Source organism: Nerophis ophidion, linkage group LG07 (genome assembly GCF_033978795.1).
Source record: "Nerophis ophidion isolate RoL-2023_Sa linkage group LG07, RoL_Noph_v1.0, whole genome shotgun sequence".
Taxonomy (NCBI): Eukaryota; Metazoa; Chordata; class Actinopteri; order Syngnathiformes; family Syngnathidae; genus Nerophis; species Nerophis ophidion.
Genome location: NC_084617.1, coordinates 14,763,517 through 14,781,016, shown reverse-complemented (window position 1 = coordinate 14,781,016; position 17,500 = coordinate 14,763,517). Strand labels below are relative to the sequence as shown.

Below are 17,500 nucleotides of genomic sequence, written 5' to 3'. Positions count from 1 at the left end.
CTAAGGCAAAATATCGAGATATATATCGTCTATCGCGATATGGCCTAAAAATATCGAGATATTAAAAAACGGCTATATCGCCAAATACATGCACCTGCGGATAGGTTGATTGGCAACACTGAACTGACCCCAGTGTGTGAATGTGAGTGTGAATGTTGTCTGTCTATCTGTGTTGGCCCTGCGATGAGGTGGTGACTTGTCCAGGGTGTACGCCGCCTTCCGCCCGATTGTAGCTGAGATAGGCACCAGCGACCCCCGTGACCCCAAAGGGAATAAGCGGTAGAAAATGGATGGTTTGATGGATATATCTATGAGGGGCCGTTAGGGACATTATTCAGAATTACCTCTTACATACAGTACACTACTGAAATGCTCTAACCTACACTACTGAAATGCTCTTACATACACTACTGAAATGCTCTCACATAAACAACTAAAATGTTTTACTCTCACGCACACACACACACACACAGACACACACACCACTTGCGTGTGAGAGACAGCAATTTTAGTATTATGTGTGCAAGGATTTCAGTTATATGTATAAGAGCATCTTACCAGTGTATGTGAGAGCATTTTAGTAATATGTATGAGTGACATTGCATTCGGTTCCGGTCACCAATAATGCCTGTGAGAGCATTTTAGTTGTTTATGTAAGAGCATTTCAGTAGTGTATGTAAGATAATTTAAATAAATAAATAAATGATAAATGGGTTGTACTTGTATAGTGCTTTTCTACCTTCAAGGTACTCAAAGCGCTTTGACACTACTTCCACATTTACCCATTCACACACACATTCACACACTGATGGAGGGAGCTGCCATGCAGGGCGCTAACCAGCACCCATCAGGAGCAAGGGTGAAGTGTCTTGCTCAAGGACACACCAGACGTGACAAGGTTGGTTCGAGGTGGGGATTGAACCAGCGACCTTCGGGTTGCGTATGGCCACTCTACTACAGCGCCACACCGTGTATGTAAGAGCATTTCAGTAGTGTATGCAACAGCATTTAAGTAGTGTATGTAAGAGCATTTCAGTAGTGTAGGCAAGAGCATTTCAGTAGTGTATGTAAGAGCATTTCAGTAGTGTATGTAAGAGTATTTCAGTAGTGTAGGCAAGAGCATTTCAGTAATGTATGTAAGAGCATTTAAGTAGTGTATGTAAGAGCATTTCAGTAGTGTATGTAAGAGCATTTCAGTAGTGTATGTAAGAGCATTTCAGTAGTGTAGGCAAGAGCATTTCAGTAATGTATGTAAGAGCATTTCAGTAGTGTATGTAAGAGCATTTCAGTAGTGTATGTAAGAGCATTTCAGTAGTGTATGTAAGAGCATTTCAATAATGTATGTAAGAGCATTTCAGTAGTGTATGTAAGAGCATTTAAGTAGTGTATGTAAGAGCATTTCAGTAGTGTAGGCAAGAGCATTTCAGTAGTGTATGTAAGAGCATTTCAGTAGTGTAGGCAAGAGCATTTCAGTAATGTATGTAAGAGCATTTAAGTAGTGTATGTAGTGGTAATTCTGAATAATGTCCCTAACGGCCCCTCATATATATGCCCGGCCCTACGTTTCTAGATGTGAGTGCAAACACATGAAGTGTCTGGTAGTCTTGCGGGGTACCCTGAGTGGCCACTGGGGGTCCTCAGACCTCACGTAGGTAACCACACACACACACACACACACACTTTGAAGCGGCTCCATTCATTAGAGTGTTTGAGCAGCAGACGGTCAAAAGCATCCCGTCTTCTAACTTGCTCTCACTTTTTTCTTTGCCTTTTTTTTTGTGTGTTTGTCCACTCCGACTCCTTCTTGTGTGCGTGTTGCCGCGGAGAGCATGCACGGCGACGACGAGCGCCGCCGGGACTCCACAGCGACCGGGGGCGAACGAAGCGGCCACCGGCACGCAGTCTACCGATGCACTTTGTATTTATTGCTGCTGAGCTTGGACGCGCAGAGGAGCCGCGCCGCCGCGGGTGAGTATTACAGTCACGATGCTCGACGTCCTTGTAAAAAAAGTCACCTTCTTATGTGCGTCAAAGGAGCGGATTTCTCCGTGTGCTACTTTGCCACGAACCAAAAGAGTGCAGTGAGTGGAACCAGATGTGGAGGGGGAAAAAACAGTGTGTGGGGGGGTCAAAGAGAGAGGTGGGGGTGTGTTGGAGTGTCTATTAGTTCGCTTGACTCCTTTATTTCTTTCACAAACGCACTTTTTTGTGTGTCGTTTGTGTTATTGTGTTGGTTTTCGGTGCGTGACGTAACATTTAAATCCCCCCCTAACCCCGCGGCCAGATGTGTCCCTTACTTCCGGTGTCTCGGACGCAAATAATATCGATATCGACCTCATTTGCGTGCTATTGATGCACGACATGAGTGAACGATCACTGTAGTACCTCGTGTAGACGCTAGGGGGCGATGAGTTGATTTGCCCCCCCTTACCATTAAAAATATTAAATTAAATAGAACTGCCTTTCGTTTGTGCTGTAAAACGTTTTATTTGTGCCATTACGGTTTTTAAGTTGTTTATGTACTTTTATTTTATAAACCTTTATTTATAAACTGCAACATTTACAAACAATCGAAAAATAATAATAATCAAAATAAGTACAAAAACAGTACAAATCAGTGCCAGGGGGTTGTAAACTCATTAAAGTAACTAAAATATAAGGCTATATATATATATATATATATATATATATATATATATATATATATATATATATATATATATATATATATCTCCATCCATTTTCTACCGCTTATTCCCTTTTGGGGTCGCGGGGGTCGCTGGCGCCTATCTCAGCTACACTCGGGCGGAAGGCGGTGTACACCCTGGACAAGTCGCCATCTCATCGCAGGGCCAACACAGATAGACGGACAAAATTCACACTCACATTCACACACTAGGGCCAATTTAGTGTTGCCAATCAACCTATCCCCAGGTGCATGACTTTGGAAGTGGGAGGAAGCCGGAGTACCCGGAGGGAACCCACGCATTCACGGGGAGAACATGCAAACTCCACACAGAAAGATCCCGGGCCTGGGATTGAACCCAATACCGCAGGACCTTCATATTGTGAGGCAGACACACTAATCCCTCTGCCACCATGAAGTTTTATTTATATATATATATATATATATATATATATATATATATATATATATATATATATATATATATATATATACAAACCCCGTTTCCATATGAGTTGGGAAATTGTGTTAGATGTAAATATAAACGGAATACAATGATTTGCAAATCATTCTCAACCCATATTCAGTTGAATATGCTACAAAGACAACATATTTGATGTTCAAACTGATAAACATGTTTTTTTTTCAAATAATCATTAACTTTAGAATTTGATGCCAGCAACAAGTGACAAAGAAGTTGAGAAAGGTGGCAATAAATACTGATAAAGTTGAGGAATGATCATCAAACACTTAAATGGATCACCCCACAGGTGTGCAGTCTAATTGGGAACAGGTGGGTGCCATGATTGGGTATAAAAGCAGCTTCCATGAAATGTTAAGTAATTCACAAACGAGGATGGGGTGAGGGTCACCAACTTGTAAAGGATATCACCACATGGGCTCAGGAACACATCATAAAACCACGGTCAGTAACTACAGTTGATCACTACATCTGTAAGTGCAAGTTAAAACTCTACTATGCAAAGAGAGCCATTTATCAACAACACCCAGGAACGCCGCCGGCTTCGCTGGGCTCATATAAGATGGACTGATGCAAAGTGGAAAAGTGTTCTTTGGTGTGACGAGTCCACATTTCAAATTATATTTGGAAACTTTGGATGTGGTGTCCTCCGGATCAAAGAGGAAAATAACCATAGGCGCAAAGTTCAAAAGCCAGCATCTGTGATGTATGGGGTTGTATTAGTGCCCAAGGCATGGATAACCTACACATCTGTGAAGACACCATTAATGCTGAAAGGTCCATACAGGTTTTGGAAGCAACGTTATCATGGACACCCCTGCTTATTTTAGCAAAATAATGCCACGCCACGTGTTACAACAGCGTGGCTTCGTAGTAAAAGAGTGCGGGTACTTTCCTGGCACGCCTGCAGTCCAGACATGGAAAATGTGTGGTGCATTATGAAGCGTAAAATACGACAACAAGACCCCGAACTGTTGAACAACTTAAGCTGTACATCAAGCAAGAATGGTAAATAATTTCACTTTCAAAGCTTCAAAATTTAGTTTCCTCAGTTCCCCCAAATGTTTATTGAGTCTTGTTAAAAGAAAAGGTGATGTAACACAGTGGTGAACATGCGCGTTCCCAACTACTTGGGCACGTGTTGCAGCCATGAAATTCTAAATTAATTATTATTTGCAAAAAAAAGATAAAGTTAATGAGTTTGAACATCAAATATCTTGTTTTTGTAGTGCATTCAATTGAATATGGGTTGAAAAGGATTTGCAAATCATTGTATTCCGTTTATATTTACATTTAACACAATTTTCAAACTCATATGGAAACGGGGTTTGTGTATATATATATATATATATATATATATATATATATATATATATATATATATATATATATATATATATATATAACAAAATGCAAAGTTCAGGAAATAATTTAAATTTGGAACAAAGCATCATCGTTTTCACAGCTTTTTGGTTGTTGGAGGTAGAGAGTGTTTTAACATAGAGTTCTAATTCCTTTTTAAAGGCACAAAAAAAACGGAGGGGTATTGAGAAACTTACATTTATGGGTTTTTAAGTTATTCTAAAATACGTGTTTCTGACTGTGACGACATCCAGCCCCCTCCCCCTATCAAAATCTCCCCAAACTTGTCACAGACTTTTGTGCTACTTTTAAACTTACACTTGAACAAAATCTTATTTATCCACAAGGGAAATTGTTCCACACAGTAGCTCAGTTACAAAGGATGGAAAGGGTAAGGATGGAAAGGATAAAGCACTCTAAAAATGTGCCATAGTAGCAATATAACATACATTTTATATTCAAATATTGTATTAATTATTTTATATATCTATCTATGTATCAATCAATCAATCAATGTTTATTTATATAGCCCCAAGTCACAAATGTCTCAAAGGACTGCACAAATCATTACGACTACGACATCCTCGGAAGAACCCACAAAAGGGCAAGGAAAACTCACACCCAGTGGGCAGGGAGAATTCACATCCAGTGGGACGCCAGTGACAATGCTGACTATGAGAAACCTTGGAGAGGACCTCAGATGTGGGCAACCCCCCCCTCTAGGGGACCGAAAGCAATGGATGTCGTATATTATATGTATGTATGTATATTATAAATTATTACTAGATTATATATAACCAGTTAATGCTGGTTTGTGCTGCCAAAAATGCTCTCTAACTATAGTTTTTATTTTATCGGGCTAGTAATGAATAATACTATGTTAAAAACATAAAAACTATAATAATAAAACATTTGCAGCACAAACAAATGACAGTGATGTTCTAACATTTGCAGTATTATTATATTTGTATTTGGGTGGCCGACTTCACACTGGTTGTAAAGTGTTACAAGCACAAATATATATCTATAAAAAAATAGGGTATAGAGCAGGGTTCGGCAACCCGCGGCTCTGGAGCCGCATGCGGCTCTTTAGCGCCGCCCTAGTGGCTCTCTGGAGCTTTTTCAAAAATATATGAAAAATGGAAACGATGAGGGGAAAAAACATATTTTTTGTTTTAATATGGTTTCTGTAATAGGACAAACATGACACAGACCTCCCTAATTGTTATAAAGCACACTGTTTGTATTAAACATGCTTCACTGATTCGAGTATTTGGCGAGCGCCGTTTTGTCCTACTCATTTTGGCGGTCCTTGAACTCACCCTAGTTTGTTTACATGTGTAACTTTCTCCGACTCTCGTATTTTATGCCACTTCTTTTTACGTCTCATTTTGTCCACCAAACTTATAACGTTGTGAATGAATGCACACAGGTGAGTTTTGTTGTTGTTATTGACTTATGTGGAGTGCTAATCAGACATTTGGTCACTGCATGCCTGCAAGCTAATCGATGCTAACATGCTATTTAGGCTAGCTATATGTACATATTGCATCATTATGCCTCATTTGTAGCTATATTTGAGCTCATTTAGTTTCCTTTAAGTCCTCACAATTCAATTTATATCTCATGACTCACTATCTATATGTAATATGGCTTTAATTTTTTGTGGCTCCAGACAGATTTGTTTTTGTATTTTTGGTCCAATATGGCTCTTTCGACATTTGGGGTTGCCGACCCCTGGTATAGAGTAATCCCTCAGGATATACAATCATCCCTCATATATTGCTTTCATATGTTCCAGGCCTGATAGTCGTGAATTAATTTCCACCAAGTAGGAATTATTCATCACAAATCAAATATTTTAAAGAGATAGAGGATTTAAAAAAAAGCATGTTCTAACATGATGAGTCCTGTATGAAAGAACACCCACTTAGTCACTTTCACATTCCTTAATACAGTGCTTTCTGTTTCATCCCTGCAGGAAAAAGAAAACATTTTGCACCCCCAGTGCCATTAAATAAATAAATACATGTCTAAAAAAATGGTTAAAAGTACATCCCTGCATAAAACTGTATCCTTATTAACATGAAAGAAAAGAAAAAAATATATACCGTATTTTCCGGTCGATAGGGCACACCGGATTATAAGGCGCACTGGCAATGAGTGGGTCTATTTAGGTCTATTCTCAAACAAAAGGCGCATTAAAGGGGTCATATTATGATTATTTTCTGAATTGAAAGCACTTCCTTGTGGTCTACATAACATGTAATGGTGGTTCTTCGGTCAAAATGTTGCATAAATTATGTTTTACAGACCATCTTCAAGTCCTTTTCTGACAGTCGCTTACGGATGCGCCGTTTTGTGGGTGGTCTTATTTACGTGGCTCACCTTCGACAGCGTCTTCTCCCCGTCATCTTTGTCGTAGCGGTGTAGCGTGCAAGGACGGTAGTGGAAGAAGTGTCAAAAGATGGAGCTAACTGTTTTAATGACATTCAGACTTTACTTAAATCATCAATGGCGCAGCATCTCCTCGTCCGTGGCTCACTAGTACAACAACGCCTGAATGTGTTCCGTGAAAAACCGTCCGACCGGAACTCTCTAATAAGATAAGTTCCGTGAGTGAATTATGTAAACTCACTACACTGGTAATCATTAACACTTCCATAGCGAGATATATGGTGGAACTTTTCGCTACTTTATATTAGAAATGACAACAGAAGAGGGTGAATGTCCCATAACAAAAAGATAGTGACAAAGAAGAAGCTTATCGACTACGGTGTCGACATGGACTACGGTGGCGGACATGCGTAAATTTTTAGGACTCATGCAGATCCCAAATACACATCAGCAGGTACCAGAAGGTAAGAACATTTGCATAATATTGTGAAACAAAACGTCAGATAATGTCTGATAATGGGTGCCATTATGCACACACCAAAATTGTTACTTGTATCTCTGACTACGGTAGCCGTAATTGGCCGACAATCCATCAAGCGGTGTGGCTTTAAAGTCGTACTAAAACATTTTTACAGATTTTTGAGTGTCTTGTGCAATGTTCTTTATTTCAAACGTAACATTTAAAGTTTTGTTGTTTTTTAATGGCGTCATATTGCAGTCTACACGTATCTCTTATGTGTAACTGCCATTTACCTGTCACACTTATCATTACACCATGTACAAAATAAAAACACTTCTAGGTCAGTCAGCACAACCAGAATAATTCCGTAAATTAGGCGAGTTATATGGCGAGTTTTTTTACTAAATGGGACACCCAAAATATACATGAAAATAAAGAAAGTGAGATTTACAATATTAACTATAAACAATAAAACACTGAATATGAACAACATATGAACATCGGTTCTCCTTTACTTCTTGTCAAAGTTAGTTTGTGACGAACCCCAAGATGCAGAAAAGGAGGCAGGCATTGAATAAGAAAACATGATTTAATAAAATACTAGGACAAGAACAAACAAAAAGGGTACTAAGAAAAAGCGCGCAAGAGGACGGCGTGTCGCAGTGGGAGAGTGGCTGTGCGCAACCCGAGGGTCCCTGGTTCAAATCCCACCTCGTCACGTCCGTTGTGTCCTGAGCAAGACACTTCACCCTTGCTCCTGATGGGTGCTGGTTGGCGCCTTGCATGGCAGCTCCCTCCATCAGTGTGTGAATGTGTGTGTGAATGGGTAGATGTGGAAGTAGTGTCAAAGCGCTTTGAGTACCTTGAAGGTAGAAAAGCGCTATACAAGTACAACCTATTTATCATTTAAGAGGCGGATAACAAACTAAAAGAGCTAGCATGGGAGCTAGAAAAACAAAAGGAGCTTAGCATGGAAGCTAGCAAAAACAAAAGGGCCTAGCGTGGAAGCTAGCGGGTAGCGAGCAGGAAAACAGACATTGTACTTGTAATGTGAAAACAAACTGGAAGCAGGGAACAAAAAACAGTAAGCTACAAACATGTTACGAATATAGCTTTCCGCTACGCTGCAATGACAAGCCCAGTAGGAATGACAAGTAGAACCGATATTGACACGACACGACAGGAGCGACAATACAGAAGCGACAATAATCCAGCACTGACTGGAGGACAAAAGCAGGTAAAAATAGGAGCGGTCTGATTGACACCAGGTGTGGCCAGGTGCCAATCAGCCGCAGCTGAGGAGAAACAGCGCTCAGAGAGAAAGACAGGGAACCAACAAAATAAGAGCGCTGACAGGAAATATTACAAACACAGAGGAAAAAATTAGAACATAAACAAACTGTCAGGGGCAAGCCTGACACTTCTCAGGTTAAGCAAAACACAACAAACATGTAAAAAAAACAGCAAAATATGAATGCAAAGTGTAATACACACCTACATCATTACGAAAAAATCTACTTCTGCAACTGTTTCTGACACACGCGTTTCGAGCTGGCTGCTCTGAAAAGAAACCCCGCCCACTCTGCTTTGTTCCTCACCTGAGCTGCTGTGACGTAGATTTCCGTAATAACTCCTATAAGACCCAAAAATGCAGATTTCAACCATCCATCCATCTATCAATTTCCTACCGCTTGTCCCTTTTTGGGTCGCGGGGGGTGCTTAAGCCTATCTCAGCTGCATTCGGGCGGAAGGCGGTGTACACTCTGGACAAGTCGCCACCTCATCGCATTTCAACCATTGAAGGGATCGAAGTTCCGTGATATCGTCGCTTACATGCAGTGATTTCTCTAGATCAGGGGCGCTCACACTTTTTCTGCAGGCGAGCTACTTTTCAATTGACCAAGTCGAGGAGATCTACCTCATTCCTATTTATAATTTATATTTATTTATTTATGAAAGAGACATTTTTGTTAACAAGTTAATGGTGTTTAATGATAATACAAGCATGTTTAACACACATAGATTCCTTTCTTTCATGAAGACAAGAATATAAGTTGGTGTATTTGATTCTGATGACTTGCGTTGATTGGAATTAGACAGTGGTGCTGATAACGTCCGCATTTTCAAATGGAGGAAAAAAAAAGTCCTCCTTTCTGTCCAATACCACATGAAAGTGGTTGGATTTGGCATCTCATTTGTCCAACTTGCATACTTGTTTTTAAACACTTTGTTATGAGAGTAGCATATGTGTGTGGCCCTTTAATGTCTGGCAGCAGGTGAGTGACGTCAGTGACTGTGCGGGTGGGCAAGCAAGTGAGAAAGCGGTCGCTGAGGGCGGGGGAGAAATACATTGGCATCAAACTCTGTAGCTTGCTAGCTTATGCACGCTAGCTTTCTGAGACTCTTATTTTGTTAGCACAGGCAGGATGAAACAGGTCTTTTATGGTGAAGACAGGAACTGTGCTGTCGGTCTTTAGAGTTTTGACAGTAGGTACGGAGTCTCTAGAAATAAAATGTGTTTCTCTGCGTCCGCCCTGTTAGTGATTTTTTTCTTAAATATGAGCTCGCAGCAGCCAGCGTCATCTCACAAGATCCTCGGGTGCCGAGAATGTCAAACAACTGACGAAAGTGAAGTCTTGGTATGATTGATGATTGCTCATTTTTATGTCTATTTTTTAATGCCTGGCTTGAGATCGACTGACACACCCTCCGAGATCGACCAGTCGATCGCGATCGACGTAATGGGCACCCCTGCTCTAGATTATCTGAATCTTTTGACGATATTACGGACCGTTGATGGTGAAATCCCTAAATTCCTTGCAATAGCTCATTGAGAAATGTTGTTTTTAAACTGTTGGACGATTTGCTCACGCATTTGTTCACAAAGTGGTGAACCTAGCCCCCATCCTTGATTGTGAATGACTGAGCATTTAATGGAAGCTGCTTTTATACCCAATCATGGAACCCACCTGTTCCTAAGTAGCCTGTTCACATGTGGGATGTTCCAAATAAGTGTTTGATGAGCATTCCTCAACTTTCTCAGTCTTTTTTGCCTCTTGTGCCAGCTTTTTTGAAACATGTTGCAGGCATAAAATTCCAAATGAGCTAATATTTGCAAAAAAAAAAGTTTTGCAGTTCGAATGTTAAGTATCTTGTCTTTGCAGTCTATTCAATTGAATATAGGTTGAAAATGATTTGCAAATCAGTGTATTCTGTTTTTATTTACCATTTACACAACGTGCCAACTTAACTGGTTTGGGGTTTTGTACTTTCTATAGATCAAGACTTAGGGTCATTTAAAAACAGCACTGCACATCATAATGGCGACTACAGTTTTGATGTTAAAGTTGGGCTTGGCGATATATCGATATACTCGATATATCGCAGGTTTGTCTCTGTGCGATATAGAAAATGACTATATATATATATTACCATGAATTGATTTACGTGGACTCCGACTTAAACAAGTTGAACAACTTATTCGGGTGTTACCATTGAGTGGTCAATTGTACGGAATATGTACTGTACTGCGCAATCTACTAAAAAAGTTTCAATCAATCAATCAATATTGTGATAATCGAGTATACGTTCTCACTTTTTGCTGCTGGCATTACACAGACAACCGTAATTTGTCAAGTGTGGGGCAAAATCGTTGCTACAAAAATAAGCATTACTGCTAATGTGTAGCATAATTTGAAAAGTCTCCTGCTAGAGAATGAAGATTGATTACTCCGCATGTCAACATCTCCATTCGGTGTCACACCAACAAAATGCCGAGGCAACCATTTCTACATCAACACCGTATAAAAAAAATAGTGCAACAACATAAGGAGATAACGTCCGCAGGAACCTACCACATAGCGATTTGATTTCCTATTATGCAGATAATTTTATTTTTTTATTGAAATATCTTGTGTGACATCATGCACAAAAGTGCACTTTATTTGTTTTAAAATATTGTAGTGGTGTTCTGTACAAAAAGTACACTTTAATTTAGTGTTGTTTTGATATGTCATCTGAGTGACAAAAGGCACAAAAGTGCACTCATAGCTTGTTTTAAAATGTCTCTGACAATCTTGCACTTTCTGTTTTGGAAATGACATGAATGTTTGTACCCCGCCTTCCGCCCGATTGTAGCTTAGATAGGCACCAGCGCCCCCCGCTACCCCAAAAGGGAATAAGCGGTAAAAAAATGGATGGATGGATGAATGTTTGTGCCACTGCTTAATAACTGTTTAAGAAATACAGTTTTGGTCAATTGACTTAGTTGTGGTTTCCCTCTCTGCATGGAAGTTAAAATGAGCTTTTATGAACAAGAATGTTTTAATGTAGACACATAGAATCATCATACTGCTGCGATTATATGCATCAAGTGTTCATTCAAGGCTAAGGCAAAATATCGAGATCTATATCGTGTATCGTGATATGACCTAAAAATATCGAGATATTAGAAAAAGGCCATATCGCCCAGCCCTATGTTAAAGGTCTAAAAATGATGTAAAAATGAGGTCTTCTTTACATCATGTTCTTATCAGTAACCTGAATTCCAAACAAACACGCTCAGCCCTCAGAAGTAAGAATAGGTGCTGAATCCTCCAAAAAGATCAAAAAGGTGTGTAGAAAGGTAGAGGACAGCAGTCCAGTTATGGTGTTTATTTGCCACGCCAACGTTTCGGGTGAAACCCTTCCTCAGTGTAACAGGGGCTTGAAATTAGCTTGTGGTAAAATTTCACAAGTGCCCTGTCATCCATTAATTGGACATTTTAAATGCTCTTATCACTGCAAAACGGAGAACCCCCCCAGCATCGCGTTCCACTATCTGAGGAAAAACTGCCTTAATCCAATATACTAAAGCTTCCTGAGGTTGAGCCAATCAGTGGCCACGATACAGAACATAACTCTCTGATTGCTTTGGCCTCTCCTACTGGTTATTAATAATGTAGTATTGGTATATTTTATCCATTTAGCCATTTTTTTGCTTAAAAATGCTTGATTTAAATAAAAAATGGTATGCGAGTGTGGATTGTGTGGGACAATGTGTGTGGGAGTGCTCTGTTTCGCAGTAATGAGCGCATGTAAAATGTCAATTAATGAATGACGGGGTACTTCTTATGAAATTTTACCGCAACTGTATTCCTAGCCCATTTCTGCTGAGTTCCTGATAAGAACATGATGTAATGCAGGGGTCGGCAACCCACGGCTCCGGAGCCGCATTCGGCTCTTGGATCATTCTGATGTGGCTCAACTGCATACTTGCCAACCCCCCCATTTTTCCGGGAGGTTTTTCGCATTTCAGTGCCTCTCCCAGGATAAGAATATCAGATTTTCACCCGGGTAACAATATTGAGTGCGTGCCGTGATGGCAATGCCTTAAACGTCCTCTCGACCATGTCGTCGCGTCCGCTTTAATACTATGCTATCTGAGTGCCGGCCGGCCACATCTAGTGTGCGGCTGCTGACTTAAAGCGCAAGCGACTGCAAGGCCTACTTGTTCAACAGCCATACAGGTTACACTGAGGGTTGTGATATAAACAACTTTAACACTCTTACTAATATGCGCCACACTGTCAACCCACACAAAACAAGAATGACAAAGACATTTCAGGAGAACATCCGCGCTTTAAAACAACATAAACACAACAGAACAAATACCCAGAATCCCATGCATCCCTAACTCTTCCGGGCTACATTATATACACCCCATCCCCCTCCGTGCATGGTTGAGGTGGGTGGTGTTGGGGGTGGCGGGGTTTGGTGGTAGCGGGGGTGTATAATGTAGCCCGGAAGAGTTCGGGATACATTGGATTCTGGGTATTTGTTCTGTTGTGTTTATGTTGTGTTACAGTGCGGATGTTCTCCCGAAATGTGTTTGTCATTCTTGTTTGGTGTGGTTTCACAGTGTGACGCATATTAGTAAGCGTGCTAAAAGTATTTACATCACAACCCTCAGTGTAACCTGTATGGCTGTTGACCAAGTATTCCTTGCAGTCGCTTATGTGTGTCTGCAGAAGCCTCATACAACATGTGAATGAGCTGGTAAGCTGATTGTTACGGTTGTAGAGGGCGCTAAACGTATTGACATCATAGCACGCCCTTATTATTGTTGTTTGGGTGAAAACCAGCAGACAGTCGAGAGAATGGTTGCTCTGAAACTCGGTAGTCTCCCGGAAAAATTTAGATGGTTGGCAAATGTGATGTTGTCAAGCGGCATTCAAATAAAACTTGCAAGCCGCACTAATATTACTTTTTCATATTAAGGTGCGGGCCGCGTGTCTGATACCCCTGGTTAATACATAGCACGAAGCGGAAAAAAAAATGTGTACCCTGTGTTATTTCATTTTAAATTTCAAAAGAGTCTTGTGACTCCCATAGTTTTCTTTATTTTGTGAAATGGGTCAAAATGGCTCTTTGAGTGGTAAAGGTTGCCAACCCTTGATGTAATGGGACAATACTGATGACTTTGCTCTAGTGCTCATTTTCATTGAGGGCCACATCCCAGTAATGGTTGCTTTCCGAGGGCCGCATTTTTAAAATCAATTTACATTATGCATGCGGGTAATAACCTGTGATTAATCACGATTAATCGAAATGCATATGTATTTGATTATTAGCTTTTTTTCTATGTATACCTTGTTTTAAAATCATGAATAAAGGTGACAAGCAGATATTTTGCAATACAGTTTATAATAATATAATTGGCATGATCATATAATATTAAAGTTTAAAATATGCATTTTTTTTCTGTGAAAATTTAAAGAACGATTGCATTTAGTAAAAAAAAGAAAAAAGAAAAAAAAAAGTATTTTATTCAAACCCATTTTTGGCTTTCACGGGCCACATACAATTTTTATGTGGCGGGCCAGAACTGGCCCCGGGGCCTTGAGTTCGACACATGTGCTTGGGATTGAATCCCAATACACACTAAAAAAATTTGGGTTAAAAAACAACACAATTTTAACCCAACTCTTGATTCAGAAAAGGACGAACCCCTTATTTGAGCAATTTTAACTCAACATTTTGGGTTAATTTTTTCAACCCAAATTTTGCGTTGAATTATTTAACCAAAAAGTTGAGTTGTGCTAACTTAATGTTGGGTGATTGTAAATAATGTTAATGAGATTAATCCACAGTGAAATTCCCTTCAAGAAAAAAGTAACTTTTTTAATAAAAAAGCCTCCAACCCAAAAATGCGTTACTCATTGAAAAACAACCCAAAGTTGGTTAATCATTTTGAAAACACAGAAATTGAGTTAAAATAATACCCCAAAAGGTTTTAACCTTGTGTATTAGTATTAGTTCAATGCGAATATGTATTTAAAGATACAGTACCTCAGAACCTCCGATGGCAGTGGCTCTAAAAGTACGCCAAAGATTTGATTCATTATTCTAGTACAGTGTTTTATATTCCTATATTCAAACACAATGTTACTCTTTGTAAATGTTACAATGGTCAAAAGTATTAAATAAAACCTCTGCGTTGTTTTTGATGAATATTTGGGCCTACTATGCTACTGTATTTAGAGGTTGGTCATTGTGGTGGTACTCGTTTTCTGATGTTGTCCTTGGTGAAAAAAGTTTTGGAACCACTGATCTCGGGGGAGTGAACCCTAAAAGAAAATAAGTGTATCGAGTACTATCTCACGAGTAAATGCATCAATAATGAAATGAAAATATGGCACCATAGCTGTTCTCTTTGTGATGATGCAGTTTGTGTACTTGAAAAAAATGTGTATATATATGCAGTATTAATGTGTATATATGGGGCTTCACGGTGGAAGAGGGTTTAGTGCGTCTGCCTCACAATACGAAGGTCCTGAGTAGTCCTGGGTTCAATCCCGGGCTCGGGATCTTTCTGTGTGGAGTTTGCATGTTCTCCCCGTGAATGCGTGGGTTTCCTCCGGGTACTCCGGCTTCCTCCCACCTCCAAAGACATGCACCTGGGGGATTGGTTGATTGGCAACAGTAAATTGGCCCTAGTGTGTGAATGTGAGTGTGAATGTTGTCTGTCTATCTGTGTTGGCCCTGCGATGAGGTGGCAACTTGTCCAGGGTGTACACCGCCTTCCGCCCGATTGTAGCTGAGATAGGCGCCAGCGCCCCCCGCGACCCCAAAGGGAATAAGCGGCAGGAAATTGATGGATGGATGTGTGTATATATGTGTGTATATATGTGTGTGTGTATATGTGTATATTTGTATGCATGCATATATATATATGTATGTATGTGTGTGTATATATGTGTGTATATATGTATGTACAGTACATATGTATGTATATATGTATATGTGTGTATATATGTATGTACAGTACATATGTATGTATATATGTATATGTGTGTATATAAATGTGTACATAAAAATGTGTATATATACTCATATACATATACACACACATATATACATATATATCCATCCATCCATTTGATACCGCTTATTCCCTTCTGGGATCGCGGGGGGCGCTGGCGCATATCCCAGCTACAATCGGGCGGAAGGCGGAGTACACCCTGGACAACTCACCAAGTCATCGCAGGGCCAACACAGATAGACAGACAACATTCACACTCACATTCACACACTAGGGCCAATTTAATGTTGCCAGTCAACCTATCCCCCAGGTGCATGTCTTATATATATATATATATATATATATATATATATATATATATATATATATATATATATATATATATATATATATATATATATATATGTTTGTATATATATATGTTTGTGCATATATGTGTGTGTATAAATGTGTCCATAAAAATGTGTATATATACACATATACATACCCACATATATATATATATATATATATATATATATATATATATATATGTGTATATATGTATGTTTATATATATGTTGTGTGTGTATATAAATGTGTACATAAAAATGTACACACATATATATATATATATATATATATATACTCACACATAGATACTGCATATATCCTTAATCTCGTTATATGCAAATATAATGACAATAAAGTCCATTCTATTCTATTTTATTCTATATATGTAAATATATTTAGTTTTAATTTCTTTGTAAATAAATAAATCAAGAACACAAACGGCAACACATCGCGGATATATATATTTTTCTATATATACTGTATATATATGTGTATAGACATTCATAGACATATATACAATATACACACACATACACGTATGTATGTATGTATATATATATATATATATATATATATTTATATATATATATATATATATACACACACACACATTATAGTATTTGGTTCTTTTATATTTGAATTTTTGCACTAATGTACAACGCTAACAGACACCAGGAGGAGTAAACTAGCCCGGTCGTTCGCTGCTGTTGCACTGAAAAGATGTTGCATCATCATTCTTCAGTAAGAAGCTTTAATTTTGTAAAAATGTGTCCTCACATTGTAACAGCTGGCTGGCTAACCGGCTAACTAGCACTGTGGCTTGTGAGAGTGTGGGAGTGATGGAAAGTTTGGACTCCGCTCGGCTTTGCTCGATCATTACTTTCCCAGAGCTGCTATGTTTCTGAGTGTGGCTGCAAAATGCAAATATGCACACACACACACACACACACACGCACACAAAAACACACACACACATACACCCTCCCCTCCTTGTTTCAGGCTGCCGGGATGAGGTAAAAAAAAAAAAGGAGAAAAAGTAGGCACTTTACTTTGGATTGCCTCTGAGGCGAGACCACCATAAAAGAGCCAAACAACGACAGGCTGGAATTTCCTGTCTGTTTGTTGCTCACATTTCACACTGACCCATCAAGTGCACGCTTACTATTTTGTCCTCTTTTTGACCTTATTTAAAGACAGTTGTGTATGCAAAAGTGTCTTTTTGATGGAATACTTACAGTAATATGTGTCCCTAGAGGCGGAAAATCTATCATCTCCACTTCGGAGAGCGAGATAAACCCTCGAGGTAGTTGAGTCTTTTTCTGAAGTCGTTAGGAAAAATCTTACATTTTACCATGTTTGGTTATTGATTTAAAGCTTTACTTATGAATACTTATGAGTACGTAATAAAGTTAAGCCCAATACACTTTGTGTAAAAAAAACTAAATAGGCTCCACGACACATCTTAAATCACAGCCTGCA

At 39.2% G+C, this 17,500-nt stretch overlaps 1 protein-coding gene across 2 annotated transcripts in view; it reads left to right on the top strand.

The window, feature by feature from the left end:
- The first annotated feature begins 1,661 nt into the window (after window positions 1-1,661).
- The window catches only part of mrc2 (mannose receptor, C type 2), a 98,506-nt gene continuing 82,667 nt past the window's right edge, over window positions 1,662-17,500 (top strand). For both annotated transcript variants that reach the window (XM_061905401.1, XM_061905400.1), the window contains exon 1: window positions 1,662-1,968. In XM_061905401.1, coding sequence (XP_061761385.1) covers window positions 1,830-1,968 — 139 coding nt within the window. In that variant the 5' untranslated portion in view covers window positions 1,662-1,829. The remainder of the gene's footprint in view (window positions 1,969-17,500) is intronic.